The sequence below is a fragment of the Elephas maximus genome, chromosome 1 (genome assembly GCF_024166365.1).
Source record: "Elephas maximus indicus isolate mEleMax1 chromosome 1, mEleMax1 primary haplotype, whole genome shotgun sequence".
NCBI lineage: Eukaryota > Metazoa > Chordata > Mammalia > Proboscidea > Elephantidae > Elephas > Elephas maximus.
The window spans coordinates 213743240-213760416 of NC_064819.1; the positions used below are offsets into that span (position 1 = coordinate 213743240).

Here is a 17177-nt window from a genome sequence, read left to right on the forward strand (position 1 = left end):
TTTAGTGACATGAAAATTATATGAAATTCAAAGGTCAGTGTCCATAAATAAAGTTTTGTTGAAATATAGCCATGCCTATTCGTTTATGTATTTTCTATGGCTGCTTTCTCAGTACAGTAACAGAGACAAATGGCTGTGACAGAGACCATATGGCCTCCAAAGCTGAAAATATTTACTATCTGGTCCCGGTGGTTAAGAGCTCGGCTGCTAACCAAAAGTTCAAATCCACCAGTTGCTCCTTGGAAATCTTATGGGGCAGTAGGATCACTATGAGTCAGAGTCATGTCGACAGCAACGAGCTACGTTTTTGCTTTTATCTGGTCCTGTGTTGAAAAGGTTTGGCAACCCCTTGCAAAGAGTGCTTATTTAATTGAGTTTTTTTTTTTAATTAATTTTTTTTAATTCTTGGTAAAGTTCCTGTCTGATAGTAAGGGCTCGATGAACAGATGTTGCTGTTGTTACTGTTAGTCACCTTTATTCAACTTTATTTAGTTATTAATTCTGCAAAGAATTATAGAGTGCAAACTATGTGCTAGACACCCCTAGGAGGGCTATAGATCCCAATAAAGAACAAGTTGTTAGGTGCCATCGAGTCATTTCTGACTCATAGTGACCCGATATACAACAGAACAAAACATTGCCTGGTCCTGTCCCATCCTCACAATCGTTGCTATGCTTGAGCCCATTGTTGCAACCATTGTGTCAATCCACCTCGTCGAGGGTCCTCCTCTTTTTTGCTGACCCTCTACTCTACCAAGCACGATGTCTGTCCTTGTTCAGGGACTGGTCCCTCCTGATAACATGTCCAACGTACGTGAAATGAAGTCTCACCATCCTCAATTCTAAAGAACATTCTGGCTGTATTTCTTCCAAGAGAGATTTGTTCATTCTTCTGGCAGTCCATTGTATATTCAATATTCTTTGCTTACACCATAATTCAAAGGCACCAATTCTTCAATCTTCCTTATTCATCCTCCAGCTTTCGCATGCATATGAGGTAATTGAAAATACCATGACTTGGGTCAGGCGCACCTTAGTCCTCAAAGTGACATCTTTGCTTTTTAACACTTTAAAGAGATCTTTTGTAGCAAGTTTGCCTGATGCAATAAATCATTTGATTTCTTGACTCCTGCTTCCCTGGGCAATGATTGTGGATCCAAGTAAAATGAAACCCTTTACAACTTCAGTCTTTTCTCCATTTATCATGATATTGCTTATCGGTCCAGTTGTGAGGATTTTTGTTTTCTTTATGTTGAGGTGTAATCCGTACTGAAGGCTGTGATCTTTGGTCTTCGTCAGTAAGTGTTTCAAGTCCTCTTCAGTTTCAGCAAGTAAGGCTGTGTCATCTGCATATCGCAGGTTGTTAGTGAGTCTTCTCCAATCCTGAAGCCCTGTTCTTCTTCATATAGTCCAGCTTCTTATTTCTTGAGCAAACAGATTGAATAAATATGGCGAAAGGATTCAACCCTGTTGAATACCTTTCCTGATGTTAAACCAGTCAGTATCCCCTTGCTTCTGTTCTAATGACTGCCTCTTGGTTTCTGTACAGGTTTCACATGAACACAATTAAGTGTTCTGGAATTCCCATTCTTTGCAATTTTGTCCATAGTTTTGAGCAGAGTAATGGCATAACCTGACTTACATTTTACACAGGTCAGTCTTGTTGTTCCACTGAGAGTAGATTATAGGAGAGTAAGGATAAAAAGCAAGGAGGCAGTAAGGAAGCTGTTGCAGTAGTTCCAGTGACAGGTGATGATGACTTGAACCCAGATGATGGCAATAATAGTAAGTAGATATTTTGGATGCATTTGGAAAGTAGAGCCAACAGAATCTAAGAAAGGACTGTGTGTGGACTATGAGAAAAAGAAGAATCAAAGATGGCTCCACTTTTTCTACTCCAGACTGCTATTAGAGTAATGTTGTTATTGTTGGGTGTCGTCGAGTTGTTTTCGTCTCATAGCAACCCCATGTGACAGAGTAGTATGTTCCCATAGGGTTTTCTTGGCTGTAATCTTTATGAAAGCAGATTATCTGGTCTTTCTTCCAAAGAGCTGCTGATCGAGTTCAAACTGTCAAACCTTAGGTTAACAGCACAGCACTTAATCGTTGTGCCACCAAGACTCCTAACTGGAGTAATGTAGTAGTCAATTATTTGAGAAGGGAAAGATGTGGGAGATAAATATTTGCTATAGAGTTGCCAGGGATGGCTGGGTTGTAGAAATCAGATTGCAGGAATGATGATAGCATCATGGAAATGTTGAGTTGGAGATGCCTGTCAGACATCCAAGGGGAAATGTTCAGTGGGCCATTCGATGCAGAATTCTGGAGTTCAGGAGAACAATCTAGCCTGGAGATATAATTTTTTTTTTTTTAAAGATAGAATGTGATTATTATTCTTGCTGTATCTATTTGGTGTTTGTCATTGATTGAAGAGTGTCCTCCAAAAATATATGTCAACCTGGCTAGGCCATGATGCACAGTATTATGTAGTTGTCCTCCATTTTGTGATCTGATGTAATTTTCCTAAGTGTTGTAAATTCTAACCTCTGCCTATGGTTAATGAATGAGGCAAAATTAGGTTATATTAAAGAGGATTAGGGTGGGAGGCAACACTTTTACTCAGGTCACAGCCCTAATCCAATGTAAGGGGAGTTTCCCCTGGGTGTGCTGTGCATCACCTTTTATCTTACAAGAGATAAAAAGAGAAAGAAGCAAGCAGAGAGATAGGGACCTCATACCACCAAAAGGTAGAGCCGAGAGTAGGGTGTGTCCTTTGCACCCAGTGTCGCTGTGCTGAGAAGCTCCTAGACCAGGGAAAGATTGATGACAAGGTCCTTCCCCCAGAACTGACAGAGAGAGGAAGTCTTCCCCAGGAACAGCCACAGTGAATTCGGACATCTAGCCTCCTAGACTGTGAGAGAATAAATTTCTGTTAAAGCCATCCACTTGTGGTATTTCTGTTATAGCAGCACTAGATAAATAAGACACTAGCTCTGAAGACAAAAAATAAGTAAACCAGTTGTCAAGTTGATTCTAACTCACAGTGACCCCATGTAATCCTGCCTCAGAACCCCATGGTAATACAAACATTTGACACACTCAGCCACTAACCAAAAGGTTGGAGGTTCAAGTCCACCCAGAGGCACCTCGGAAGTAAGTTCTGATGACCTACTTCTGAAAAATCAGCCACTGAAAACACCGTGGAGCACAGTTCTATTCTGACACACACGGGATCACCTTGAGTCAGAGTCTACTCAGGGGCAACTGGTAAATCCGGCCACAGTTCATTATATATGTAGATTGTTGTTGGCATTGTTGGGGGCCATCGAGTTTGTTCTAACTCACTGCAACCCTATAGGACAGAGTAGAACTGCCTCACACAGGTTTTTAGGCTGTAATCTTTACGGGAGCAGACAAACAGGTCTTTCTCCCTCGGAGCCAGTGGTGGGTTCACACCGCCAACCCTTCTGTTAAGAGCTGAGCGCTTAACTGTTGCACCACCAGAGCTCCTTTTATATGTAGATAAACTGCTTAAAAAGTAGTAAAGCCATGGATGAGAAAAAAAAAAGAACCAGCACATAAGTATAAATGCCAATCACTATTCCCAGTGCAGTAAACTTACTTCTATTTAGTCTTTGAAATTGACAATATTTGATAAAGTAATGACCCAAGAATGTTTTGGAAAATAGCTGTTAGCAGTTGTATCAGGCCCAAGCCAATGGAGCAAATATCGTAACTAAACTTTTGAGAACAGTGAAAATTAATGGTGTTGCTATTCCCACTGAACTGAAGATACCTCCAGAACACAAACAAAATAATTATAAGTAAGTATGTAAAATAGAAACAAAGAAAGAACTGTGGGATCGAAAGTTCGGAGGGGTGGAAATCCGTATCAGTAGCTTATAGGAAGAGCTCTGGAATACATATTGGTGTCTAGTTGGAAGGCAGTAGGTTGTTGGAAGGCAGTAGGTCTTATGATAACGTGGTTGGCCAATAGTACATTGTTTCATTACGTAAAGAAGTGATTAAGGAGATTGCATAACAATATTTTTAAAAAAGTACAACAGTTTCAAATACCTGACCAGAACTCTTCAAGTATCACAAAAGACAAGGAAAGACTGAAGAACTACCCAGATTGGATGAGACTAAAGCTGGACGATGAATAAGAAAGACCAAAGAACTGATGCTTTTGAATTGTGATGTTGTCAAAGAATATTGAATATACCGTGGACTTCCAGAAGAATGAACACATCTGTCCTGGAAGAAGTACAACCAGAATGCTCCTTTGAAGCAAGGATAGCGAGACTTTGTCTCACATATTTTGGACATGTTATCAGGAAGGGCCAGTCCCTGGAGAAGGACAACATGCTTGGTAAAGTAGCGGGTCAGCAAAAAAGAGAAAGACCCTCCACGAGATGGATTGACATGGTGGCTGCAACAGTGAGCTTAAACATAGCGACTATTATGAGGATGGCACAGGACCAGGCAGTGTTTCGTTCTGTTGTACACAGGGTCACTATGAGTCGGAACAACAATAACAACAAAGAGACATGACAACTAAATGTAATGTGGGATTCTGGATTGGATCCTGTAACAGGTAAAGGACATTTATGGAAAAACTAGGGAATTCCAAATAAAGTCTGTAGTTTAGTCAGTAGTATTATTAAAAAAATAATCAACTCAAAGACAAACAAAAACATCACCTGCTGTCAAGCTGATTCCAACTCATGGCTACCCCATATGTTTCAGAATAGAACTGTACTCTGTAGGGTTTTCAGTAGCTGTGGTGTTTCAGAAGCAGATCGTCAGCCTTTCTTCTGAGGCACCTCTGGGTAGATTTGAACCACCAACCTTTTGGTTAGTAGCCAAGCACTTAACTGCTTGCACCACGCAGGGACTCCAGTCGTATTATTCCAATGTTAATTTCTTCATTTTAGCCATTGTTTCATGATTCTGTAAGATGTTAACATTAGGGGAAGCAGAGTGCAGGGCAGACAGGAACTCTCTACTCTCTTTGCAACTCTTCCAAGAGTCTAAAATTATTTCCAAATAAAAAGTAAATCCACGTCAGTTTCTGGTAGCTCCTGCCTAACAGAAGCACACTTGACTGGCAGCCTTGCTGAGGAATGCTGTGAGTGTGGAGCATAGATGTGTAACATAAGCAGCTTTGAAATCTGACATGAGTTTAACTCCTATCTATCTTTGTGTCCTTTTGATTCCATCGCAGGGTGTGTTGGGTGCATCATGTAACCGGGATGTGGGTGTACCCTTTCCTGGAACACATTGGCCCAGGAGCCAGAATCATCTTCTTTGGGTCTACAACCATCTTAATGAACTTTTTGTACCTGCTGGGAGAAGTTCTGAACAACTACATCTGGGATACACAGAGAAGTAAGTATTGTTTAGGGGACCACAAGAGAACTGCTGCCTGAAAGAGCCTGTGCAGAGACTGAGGGAAAATTCTACCGCTATCTCTTCTTTTATCCTTAAAACAGGATCGCTTATGGAGAGTTTCCTTTTTATAACAATATTAATTTAAGAGCTGCTGGCAGTTACCTGAAAGGCTTACTACTCAATCTTATTAGCTAGTAAAACACTCAAATCTAGGAGGAAAGAAGAGTGTCTATAAAATTTTATAGGGAGAAATGCAGTCTTCACAGAAAAAATATTCGGCAAGTATTCACTGGTTAACAAACAAAATGCCGCCTTACTTAGCTAAAACCCAAAACCCATTGCTGGGGAGTCGCTTCCAACTCATAGTGACCCGATAGGACAGGATAGAACTGCCCCATAGAGTTTCCAAGGAGCACCTGGTGGATTTGAACTGCTGACCTTCTGGTTAGCAGCTGTCATACTTAACCACTATGCCCAGGGGCCCCAAATTTAAAAGACAAATTACTAAATGAAACCCAGCAATCTCATTAAAGTCATCCAGATCTCCGCTTTTTATGATATCATTTGGGTGGGTGCAGTAACCTCAGAGAAGTCTCCCCACCATCTGCTTGAACCCTAAGTAGCGCGGAGTGCCTCCAGCCACTGACTCGCCTGTGGCTGTCATATTGAAGGTTTGAGGGTGGCAAGGAGACACAGATGGTAAAGAGTAATACTTTATTGCTGCAACAACAACAAAAAATTCTCTTAACCTATGATTCGATTTCTCTTTTGTTTCTATTTACGGCAGAGCCTCCATCTTGGCAAAGCACGTAATCTTATCCAAGCTGTGCAAAACCTGTCCACAGTGTATGTGAGATCACCTAGAAAACTGGAAGGTGGAAGGAAAAAGCTGCAGAACAAACATGTAGTGATTTGAGTCCTGCATGAAAATCCATCCAAGGGCAAGATGATTGGGGGGTTTTATAGAGTTCTGGGTTTCTCCACTGGCATGGTGACAATACTCTAGACATCTCCAGTAAATCCAACCAGTTTATTGCACAAACATTGAGCGCCCCACTGTGTGTCAGATACTACACTAGGAACTGGGTCTAATCAAATAAAGCACAATCATTGCATGGTCATTAGTCAGACTTTTTGTGACGGATCTAAGATTGCATGCGTCGAGGTATTAGCCACTACTAAGTGGCCCAGAGGAATTTGAGAGTTTCTTTTCTCAGCAGCTAGTTTAAGAAGTAGTCTATTAGAAAAAGTGTCAAGTTTTTAGACTCAGTTCGGGTCACACCTTGGGGGACCAGAAATTAATCTTTTAACAATTATCCTCTCTGTTCAATGGGAATAGTAATCTTTATTAGTTAACTTATAAAGGTATTTAGTTAACTTACAGAAAAATTTTGAGAATAAAATGTGAACATTTTTCAGCTTCTTGGGAGAAAGGCCATATTGAAATGTAAGCTATTATGTCCTATTTATGTTAATCAGGAGGTATTTTTGACTGCCTGTTTCTCCTCAATTTGCTTGATTCTGAAAGCTATTTGGCCATTTTCCCACTATTTCTCTAAGAACATGGCCTGAAAATCAAGAGAGGCAAAAATCCAGTATAGATTTATGCAATACTCCTTTTTAGCAGCTTTGAATGAGGAATTAAAAATGAATAATAAAACCAAGGCTTTTTGAATGATCTGCTCAGTTTAGTTCTTTGTGTCATTCTCTCAAGTACTGAGTTAAAGTTGACTAGGACTTTGTAATTCATTTCAGGTAGAGACATTAATTTTATTTACATGGGACCATCTAGTTAACTGCACAGAGGCAGATGTTTTACATCAAGTAGGCATCATCCTCACTTACAACAGGGCTTACACACTGATGGCCTCCCCCAAAATCTGACCTGCCAAGAAATTTCGTACAGCCAGAATGCTCATTGGAAGCAGGGATTGTGTATCTCACATACTTTGGACATGTTATCAGGAGGGACCAGTCCCTGAAAAAGGACAGACATCATGCTTGGTAGAGTAGAGGGTCAGCGAAAAAGAGGAAGACCCTCCACGAGATGGATTGACATGGTGGCTGCAACAATGGGTTCAAGCATAACAACAATTATGAGGATGGCTCAGGACTAGGCAGTGTTTCATTTTGTTGTGCATAGGGTTGCTATGAATCAGAACCGACTCGACGGCACCTGACAAGCTAACAACACATCAAAGAATTTTTGTTTTTAAGCCAGCATTTAAAAATGGGAAGATTTCACATAAAGGCTAAATTTCCAGCTTCTTATCAAGTATTTTAAATCTGGCAACACCAAACTAACTGTTTCCTTCTGGCAACAATGGATTGGAATTGAGTTTCAGTTGACCCCCTTTAGATGGCTCTCTAATTTCCCCTTGTCCTCGCCTGGCCATTTTACACAGTCATATTAGCTGCCTGGTTCTGTTGGCGGTTAAGTTTGAAACTTCTGATTAAAAGCAGTGTGTGTCATGTGTCATGGGTTTGTGTATGTGTGTGAAAGAGTTGAGAATTTAGTACAGTTTTACACTCCTGAATACTTCAACATTTATTACACCCCAAACAAAATCTCCCAGGAAGGAAGTCCACATTTGAGCCACTTCTTTGTATCCATATACTGACTCAACTCCCTCCACTTCAAGATAAAATCACACCATGAAAGAATCTTAGAACTGAGAAGGAGATTAAAAATCATCTAAGCCTTTTACTAAGAGTTGAGGCCCAGAAGTCTTAAACAGCCCATCAGAATAGGTAGTGGCAGAGCCAACAACTCCTGACTAATATTCAGTCCAGTGTTTGTTCTAGTGAACCATCAGAAGGCTGCCATGTGTGGAAACCCAGACACATAAGAGCTCAGAAACTTCTCTCCGAACCATTGACCTAGCTTATAAAATCATGAAGTGGGCCAACCTGATATGAAATATAGGCTCAAAATTAGTAATTAAGCATTTGCCCAGTTAAGCATTATGCTTAGTTAAGCATAAGTAATTCAAGGTGGCTTTATGGAAATTTTTTGGTGTGATGAAGTATTTCTGACCTTAAGGTAAGAAAAATCTCCCTGTATCCCAATCCCAGTGTATCTGAGGTGACCTGTTGTAGTAAAGACACAGGTTGTGAGACCAGAAATGAGAGTGTCCAAAAGCTAAAGGTTGGCGTTAGGGTGGAGGAAGCAGGCGAGAGTAGAGAGAAGAAAGGAGGTCAGAATCAGGCCGATGTGAGCAGAAATCTCCATCTTTCTTCTCCCCTAGCTGTTCATCAGCTCATACCCCACACAGACCCTCACAGGCTTCACAGTGTCCCAGCACTGCGCCCTGGCTGAGCTGCTCCCCAGCCTGGGAGAAGCTTGTGACTCACTTCCCTTACATGCCCACCAGGGCATCCTACTTTAGCTTTGTGACAGGTTTCTTTCTGCTTTTCTGTGGAAATTGTACTTCTGTTTCCTCCAAACATTATTTACAGCTGTCTAATTTTTTCCCTCTACTTCAAAGCTGCCAAACTAAAGTAGGTGGGGAGCCGTTTTCCCTCTCTGGGTCATCGAACACCCCCTCCCCTCCACCCCCACTTTTGAAGATTCTACCATTGCTGCCAAGTCAATCCATCTGCAGGAGAACTCTTTGTAGGAAACAGGCTTTAAAAAGAAAAGCAAGCTGCTGTTAGCTCCTGACCTCGTCTCCACAGGAGAGGGAGCAGGGGGATGGAAGCTGGGACTCAATTCATGTGTGCTGTTTGAACGAAATCTGTGTTGTTTTTCTGCCTTTGCCTTGGTTACCTCACATCAAAGGCATCTCCTACCTTCTCCCCCGCAACCCAATTCCTCCCTTTCAGATATCCTTCACCTCAATTTGAAGTTTCCTCTAATATGATTTCTGAGAAGTACTTTGGAAAAAGTGTTACAGATTTCTGCCAGTGGGACATTACTTCATTAGCCATAAAAACCAAACATAAAAGACTGCCTGAGGGCACCTGCTCAGAGCATGTTACCCACATACCACCACCACCACACTGATCCCATGAGACACATACCAATATTGTGGGGGTGGGGCGGGGGGTCCTTCCCAAAATAAACTCTATCATTATGACTCTATCAATTATCAAGCTGGGCTTCATACTTTTTCTTATTTTGTAGAGTCCCGTCTTTTGTTCCACTGCTTTTCCATTAGTCCAGCCTCCTGAAGCCTTCACTATATTTGTTGTTAATAAATTTAACGAAGTTTAATTGATCTCCTACTATGTGCCAGACACTCTGTTAGGTGCTAGCCGTATAATCATGAGCAAAAACAGTTAAGAGCCCCGCCTTCCGAGAGGAGGCAATTTATGAAAGAATACTACCATACAGTTTGGGTTCTTGTGTTTGACTGCTATTATTAAAAAAAAAAAAGCAAAATATTTAGAGATATTTAGTATTAGAAGAAAAGTGCTTATCTAGAAGAAAAAGAAAAGACAAAGGGGGGCATTTGCCAGATGTAATCATAATTCATAAGAATGACTTGAACATTTTTATCTCCAGGAAAATGAAACATCACTGACTTTACCCCAGACTACAGGCAGAGGTCATACCAGTCCAGTACATACAAGTGTATCAGGAAGAAAAACATAGTTCTACCTGGATTGGTTAAATAAAAAGAGAACTTTACGTATAAACGGGTATGGAAATAAATACTTCTTGTGGCTAGCAGGCTCTCTATGAGCTTAAAAATGAAAGACTTCTTGACTTTTGAAAATACAGAGTCCTTGCCTTGTAAAATAGAATGAGGTCTGTTTGAAGCCCATCAGCTGCACACCTTTTGTTGCTGAAAGCTAGTTAAAAGGCAGTCTGGTTGGTGTTTCTGTGCAAACTCAGGGAGTCAAGAATGAACTTGAGTCCCTCACTCCCAGTAGTGATAGGAGCTGGGTGTGTCCTGAAGACGCTGGGATCCGATTCTGGGAAAGGGTTGGGAGAGAGGCCACTGAGGAAGGTTCTGGAGAAAGTTATAAATGACTTTCCTTCTTAGCTATGAGAAAAATAAAGCAATGGGTGCAGAAGGCAGACAGATGAGGAAAAGTGTGAGGAGATGAGATTTTTTTAATGAGCTTTGGCAAACCCATGTATAGCTCAATCTGATGCTCAAATAAAGCACTTTGCCTGTATTTCTAGGTATGGAAGAAGAGAAAGAGAAGCCTAAACTGGAATGAGATCTAAGTCTAAACAGAAGAACTGGATTGAGCCACTAATGAAGACTTGTTAACCCCTTGGCATTGGCAGTGCCGGAGAGAAGCTTTAAAGAAAGCAGTAGCATCAGCTTCTGCCTCCCTGGCTCTGCCCCAAAGGAAGGAATACAAATATATATATGAAAATATATATATAACTATATGCCAATTGTTTCCAAAATAACTTGCCCTCATTATGTTTTAAAGAATTTTCTTCAAATTTATTATCAACAGTAACTCTCTCTCTCTTTTTTTTTTTTTCTTTTCTAGTTTTTAAAACTAAAATTGATCTTTGGTTTTTAAAATTTGCAATTGTAATTCCACTTAATCAAGGAAGAATAAAATTCTACTGACAGTAGAATCAAAGGGACAGATGTAGAGCAAGACGTTAATGTATTTAAAGATGGCTTTAATAATGAACCTAGGCCACAGTGTAAGCTTGAGCAGAAACATGATTGATTTTCCTATTGCAATAATGTCACAGTTGCCTCAAACAGGCAATGTTAGTAATAATTACACCATTTGAGTCAAAACTCTGAGTGTGTTTGGATCTCATGATTTAATCTTGTGAAACTTTTCCTAGATGCAAACTACAACTTTAATAAAGACAAACCAACCCCTAATCCGATACCTGCATGCTGCGTCTCAAAATCTTAATAATATTTGTGTCTTCATTCTAATTTTGTTTCTATTACCTGTTGGAGTAAGGTTTGTTAAACCTGATTCATTCCTATAATTTTCTGATTTTAAAAGTGTGTATCTTTATTATAATCCATGTAGTATAATTTTTGAAAAAGCAAGCTAATTTACAAAGTTTGTCAAGGATTATGCTTAAAGTAGAAAATAGGATGTTATTTAAATCAGAAATATTAGCTAATATAAATATGAGTGTTAACTGTCTGTGCTAATGGAGATCAGCAAATAATTCCAAAGTTTTTGTTAAATTTTAATTGGTAATATAATTTGAAAAACACTAGAAGTCTTTCTCTCTCTGTGTCTCACACACAAGCACACACATTCACATATGCACATATATATGCATTCTTTTCTTCTTTCATGCCTATAACCATTTCCTAAGTCAGTCTGATTGTCTGCACTAGTCACTTTCAAGAGCCCAGTATCCACCCGAAAGTAGGAGAAGAGAAGTTGCTAGGTTGCCTCTGATCATTTATTTACAGATAACTAAAAAAGAAATATACTTAAATAGTAAGTGTGTATATACTTTGCAGTACAGATATCCAATTTTTAATTTCAACTTAAAAGAGAACATTTCCATTAATAAATACAATTATGTGAAAAACGATAACAGACAAACCCAAAACAATACATATCATAAAATAATATGGAAGAACTTCAAACATATCTGTTATATCAATAAATATAAATGGGTTAAATTCACATTAAAAAAAAAAAAGAAAACCCATTGCTGTCAAGCCGGTTCCAATTCATAGAGACCCTTTAGGACAGAGTAGAACTGCCCCGTGGAGTTTCCAAGGCTGTAAATCTTTACAGAAGCAGACTGCCATATCTTTCTCCCCAAATTCGCATATCGAAAGAAAAATCTTTTCAGATTGAATTACGAAAGAAAACCGAACTCTATACTATTTATTGCAAAAAAAAAACAAAAAAATGAAGTAATTACCAAAGATTGAAAAGAAGATTAAACAAAAGAATACTGAAATTTTTAAACAAAAAGAAGTGAGGGTTATAATTTTTAGTATGACACAGTGTGCAGCTCGGGCCCACATCCACAAATATTTGACATTGTAAGTACAGATGTGAACCAAAAGGTTTTTATTTTAAAAATATGTTTTATAGCTCTATGGTAACAAATTCTTATAATTCAATGAAATGTGCTATTTTCAAGGGAAACGGTCTCAGTAAGAATTAGAAAGCCCTAACAGACTGATATTCATGAAGGACTTTTTTTTTTTAATTAACAATATGTTATTCTCACAACTTTCTTTTTAATTCTGATTTAGGTGAAAGTTTACAGAGCAAATTAGTTTTTCATTAAACAGTTAATACACAAACTATCTTGTGACGTTGATTTCCAATTCCTCAATGTGTCAACATTTCCCCCTTTTCCACCCCAGGTCCACTGTTTCCATTCATCCAGTTTCATGGAGGACTTTTTTTTTTTTTTTAATGCTCAATAAACTATCTCCAAAAGAGGCGTTGGATCAAGTGTGTTTTATGAGCAAGTTCTTGAAAACTTTTGTGTAACAATTCTCATGTTATTTAAATTGTTCCAAGGTTACAGAATGATGAGAAGCTGTCCAAATTATTTCTCAAAATTAATATACCCTTCAAAAGAAAGCCAACATAGCAAATAAATTTCTTGCCTTAACTAAAATTCTGATCCCTGGTGGAGCACTGGTTAAGAGCTCAGCTGCTAACCAAGAGGCCATCAGTTTGAATCCACTGGCTGCTCCTTGGAAACTCTGTGGGGCAGTTCTACTCTGTCTCATAGGGTCAATATGAGTTGGATTCAACTAGATGGCAATGGATTTATTAACCAAAATTCCAGCAACATAAATCCAACACTATTAAAATAATTGCTCATGATGAACTATTCTAAAAAGTTCAAGGATGGCTTAGTACTGTTTATTCAAAATGTAATCATGTCTCCACAGACGCTGTAAGGCATTTGAAAAAAAATCAGCGTTTATTTTTGACACTATTGTTTTTAGGTGCCATTGAGTCAATTTCTGACTCCTGGTGGCCCAATGTGATAGGGTAGAACTGCCCCATAGGGTTTTCTTGGCTGTAATCTTTACACAAGCCGAATGCCAGATGTTCCTACCAAGTGGATGCTGTGTGAGTTGAAACCACCAATCTTTCAGTTAGCAGCTTAGCCCTTAACTGTCTCACCAACAAGGCTCCTTGATAATACTATTAGTAAAATAAAAAATAAAGATATCTCATTTCCTGATGAGGAATAATCTCCTCAAACACCAAAGGCACTTCTGTTTAAGTAAAAAATAAGACAAAGCTGTCCACAACACTGTTAACACTGCTCTTAATATTTTTCTGAGGTGTGTACACATCTTAGATCTAGCTTCAAATAAATTATAGTTTGACCTGGAGTGAAAAAAATTTATGCTAAAAAAATTTCTTATGTAATTATAGAATTGATATTATTAATGGAAAAGAAAATTAAACCTTGTAAGAAAAAGCAAAAATGAGCAAAAGAACTATTTAAGTGGAAAACATTTCTCCAGCTGACTCTCAGAGGAGGACATCTCAAAGATAGAATTTTTTAAGGAGTTCCTGGGACAATCCCTCTGGGACCTTATGAGGATTCCTCTCCCTCAGCAAATAACACTTTCTTACTTTGCCACCAAACTGACACCTGAAGAAGTTGAAGCCTGTGGGCTTTAGATATGAAGCTGTCTGATCGAACTTACTTTGCAGGACTTTAGATTTATGCATCCCTGCTACCTTCAAAATATAATTTGTGATTAGATATTAGGGTTTGGTTTGGTTTTGTCTTTTCCTGGAGGTTATTTTTGCCTTGGGAATTCTAACCCCTAAACCCTGGCCATACTTGCAGCCAGCTGCATAAGCAAGATGCTCAGAAGTGTCCCTCCAGGTGCACCTAGTGCACTAAAACACACCCACCAGCCCAAATGCTGCTAATGCATCCACTAGCCCATTAATTAAAAGGCTGACTCCACTTGCCCAGGGGCAGAGCCCATGGCGTTGACTCTACCTATGACTCTGGTGGCTGAGTGGTGAGAAAAAATAACCAAAAAAAAAATCTCTCTCTGAAAGTGTGTAAAGACCAATTCATGAGGAGTGGGGGTTGGGGGAACATGCTTCTAGCTCCATCTGTGAAGGAAGAAAATATGCAATTACTGTATGCAATCTATTAATGCAAATTAATAGAAGATTTAAGAAGAAATTGTACCAAAAATACAGAACGTTGAAAAGCTTCCCAAATTATTTTTCAGTTAATGTACCCTTCCAAATAAAATCAACAGAGAACAAAATTTCACTTAAATAAAATACTAGCAACGTAAGTCTAATACAATAATAAAATAATTTTTCATGACCAAATAACATATTTTATCTGAAGGACATTTTAAATAGACTTGAATAAAACTGAAGAAAAAAAAAAAAGATGTACTAAATACAGGAAAAGCAGACTCCATTTAATAAAGATGGTATTTCTTACACCAAATAATTTATAAGTTTCATATAACTGCAATTTAAAAATTACCAAAAATTTTGTGTTTAACATAACCAAAGAATTACCAGGTAAAACAACAGAAAATCTTGAAGAGGACAAGGAATTAAAACATAATATGTTAAAATATAATTTAAAAAATCACAATAATTGAAATAGTGTGGTATGGCTCAAGAATAGAGAGCCATACCACAATTAAATAGATAATAAGACCAGAAACAGACCCTAGTATATATACAAACTTAGTAAATAATATTTAGTAGAGTTAGTGGATAGTAAAGAAGTAGAGATGCAAAAAAAAAACCATTGCCGTAGAGCCAATTCATAACGACCCTAGAGGACAACAGTAGAACTGCCCCATAGAGTTTCCAAAGAGCACCTGGTGGATTCAAACTGCCGACCTTTTAGGTTAGCAGCCGTAGCTCTTAACCACTATGCCACCAGGGTTTCCACAAAGAAACAGAGATAGCAATTACAAAATACTATTTCAAGAACAGAACTTACCCATATACAACAAAGGCTAAGAGGGCAATACGAATGAAGTGTGGATATTCTTGGTTGGTGACTATTCTGGGTTGGCTTTAGGAAGTAACACCTCTTTCACTGTCACAGGAAAGAAGGAAAAATGGATGAATGTCCTTAGAAATCAGTTTGCAGGACAAAGGATAAAGTTGGTATAGGAATACTCCAAATTGAGGTGCTTGGCTGGAACAGAATAGCTAACACTGTGCCTTATTTATCTAGTGCTGCCATAACAGAAATACCACAAGTGGATGGCTTTAACAAAGAGAAATCTATTCTCTCACAGTCTAGTAGGTTCTAAATCCAAATTCAGGGCATCAGCTTCAGGTGAAGGCTTTCTCCCTATATCAGCTCTGGAGGAAAGTCCTTGTCATCAATCTTCCCCTGGACGAGGAGCTTCTCAGCACAAGGTCCAAAGGATGCACTATTCTCCTGGCTCTTGTTTTTTGGTGGTGTGAGGTCCCCATGCCTCTCTGCTCACTTCTGTCTTTTATATCTCAAAAGAGATTGGCTCAAGACACAACCTAATCTTGTAGATTGAATTCTGGCTCATTAACATAACTACCGCTAATTCCATCTCATCGACATCATAGAGATAGGATTTACAACACATAGGAAAATCACATCAGATGACAAAATGGTGGACAATCCACAATACTGGGAATCATGGCCCAGCCAAGTTGACAGATATTTGGGGGAGACACAATTCAATCCATGACACACCTGTTTGAATCAATCTCCATATTGTTAACTAGACTCTAATTTGAATCAGACTTTAGCTTGACCAAAGCCTCTGCCTCTGCCTTTGCACTCCTGAGAATGTAACCCATGACTTCCCTGAACTTTAACAGCTCTTAGCACATAAGGGTGGGGATGAGGATGTGGCTGTTCCAGGAAGGGTTTGCTCTTGCTGCCTCTCCCCAGTCTGCTAATGATAAGAGAGATTATAATGTTGGTAGTCCCTCTCTGACCCTCCCTAGTCTGCTGATGCTAAGAGAGATTATGGTGTTGATGGTCTCTCACTACTCCCCATTTTACTAATAGTCATGTGCTATCACACATTTACCTTCCCCATTTTAACATATAAAAGGCTCACCTCTCCCTCAGAATGTTGAAATACTTGGTAGATTCCCCTCTGCCCTGTGTTTCCCCAGTTTGTAAATTGTATAATTCTCAATAAATCTCTTTGATTTTATTTTAACAGAGTAAGCGTTCTCACTCTTCTACAAGTTCATGAACTTATTTTTGATGGCTTTAAAAAAAAAATTTTTTTTTTTTTTTCATGGCTGCAATTCTCTCCTCAATCACCTGCAGAGAGTAAGTCTGACCGGAGTTTGTAATAGACTGAGGGAGTCATATGGACTGTGAAAACATAGATTTCTGGGCCACCCTGAAGACCCAGGAGAGGTTGAAGACCATAAATTTGCTTGGTGATAACAAGGATCATTGTGGGATTTCCTCCAAAAGAACACAACAAGCCAAGTGGAGTACAGAAGTTGAAAGTTTGGCTTAGAAGAGTAGGTTCCACAAAAGGGCAAGCAGGTAAGAGTCACGGGCATTGTCAAGAGCGTGACTGGAAGAATGAATCGCGTACAGACTAAACTGAGGAAGAAAGGAAGACAGAGGAACAATTTTGGAACACAATAAAGTGATTCAGAAATTGGCTGTGTCAATAAGGTTGGAAAATAGATGTATTAAGGAAATGAGGGTAATAAACGGGACATTGTGATCAGGAATTAACTGTTGGACTTTAACACTTTAAAGGTATGTGAGATCATATGATTTTTTTGCTTTTTAAAGTTAATATAGTGCAGTAAACAGGATAATACCCCCCTCCCCAAAAAATATCCATGTCCTAATCCCCAGAACCTGTAAATATATT

At 38.9% G+C, this 17177-nt stretch overlaps 1 protein-coding gene across 4 annotated transcripts in view; it reads left to right on the forward strand.

Annotated features, from left to right (window-relative positions):
* The window catches only part of AIG1 (androgen induced 1), a 293600-nt gene extending 280824 nt beyond the window's left edge, over nucleotides 1–12776 (forward strand). For 2 of the 4 annotated variants that reach the window (XM_049902506.1, XM_049902548.1), the window contains 2 exons: nucleotides 5228–5391; nucleotides 10529–12776. In XM_049902506.1, the coding sequence (XP_049758463.1) occupies nucleotides 5228–5391; nucleotides 10529–10566 (202 nt within the window). In that variant the 3' untranslated portion in view covers nucleotides 10567–12776. Of the gene's footprint in view, nucleotides 1–5227; nucleotides 5392–6181; nucleotides 6930–10528 lie in introns of those variants that run through there. The other 2 variants (XM_049902516.1, XM_049902536.1) reach the window with 1 other exon arrangement.
* The last annotated feature ends 4401 nt before the right edge of the window (nucleotides 12777–17177 follow it).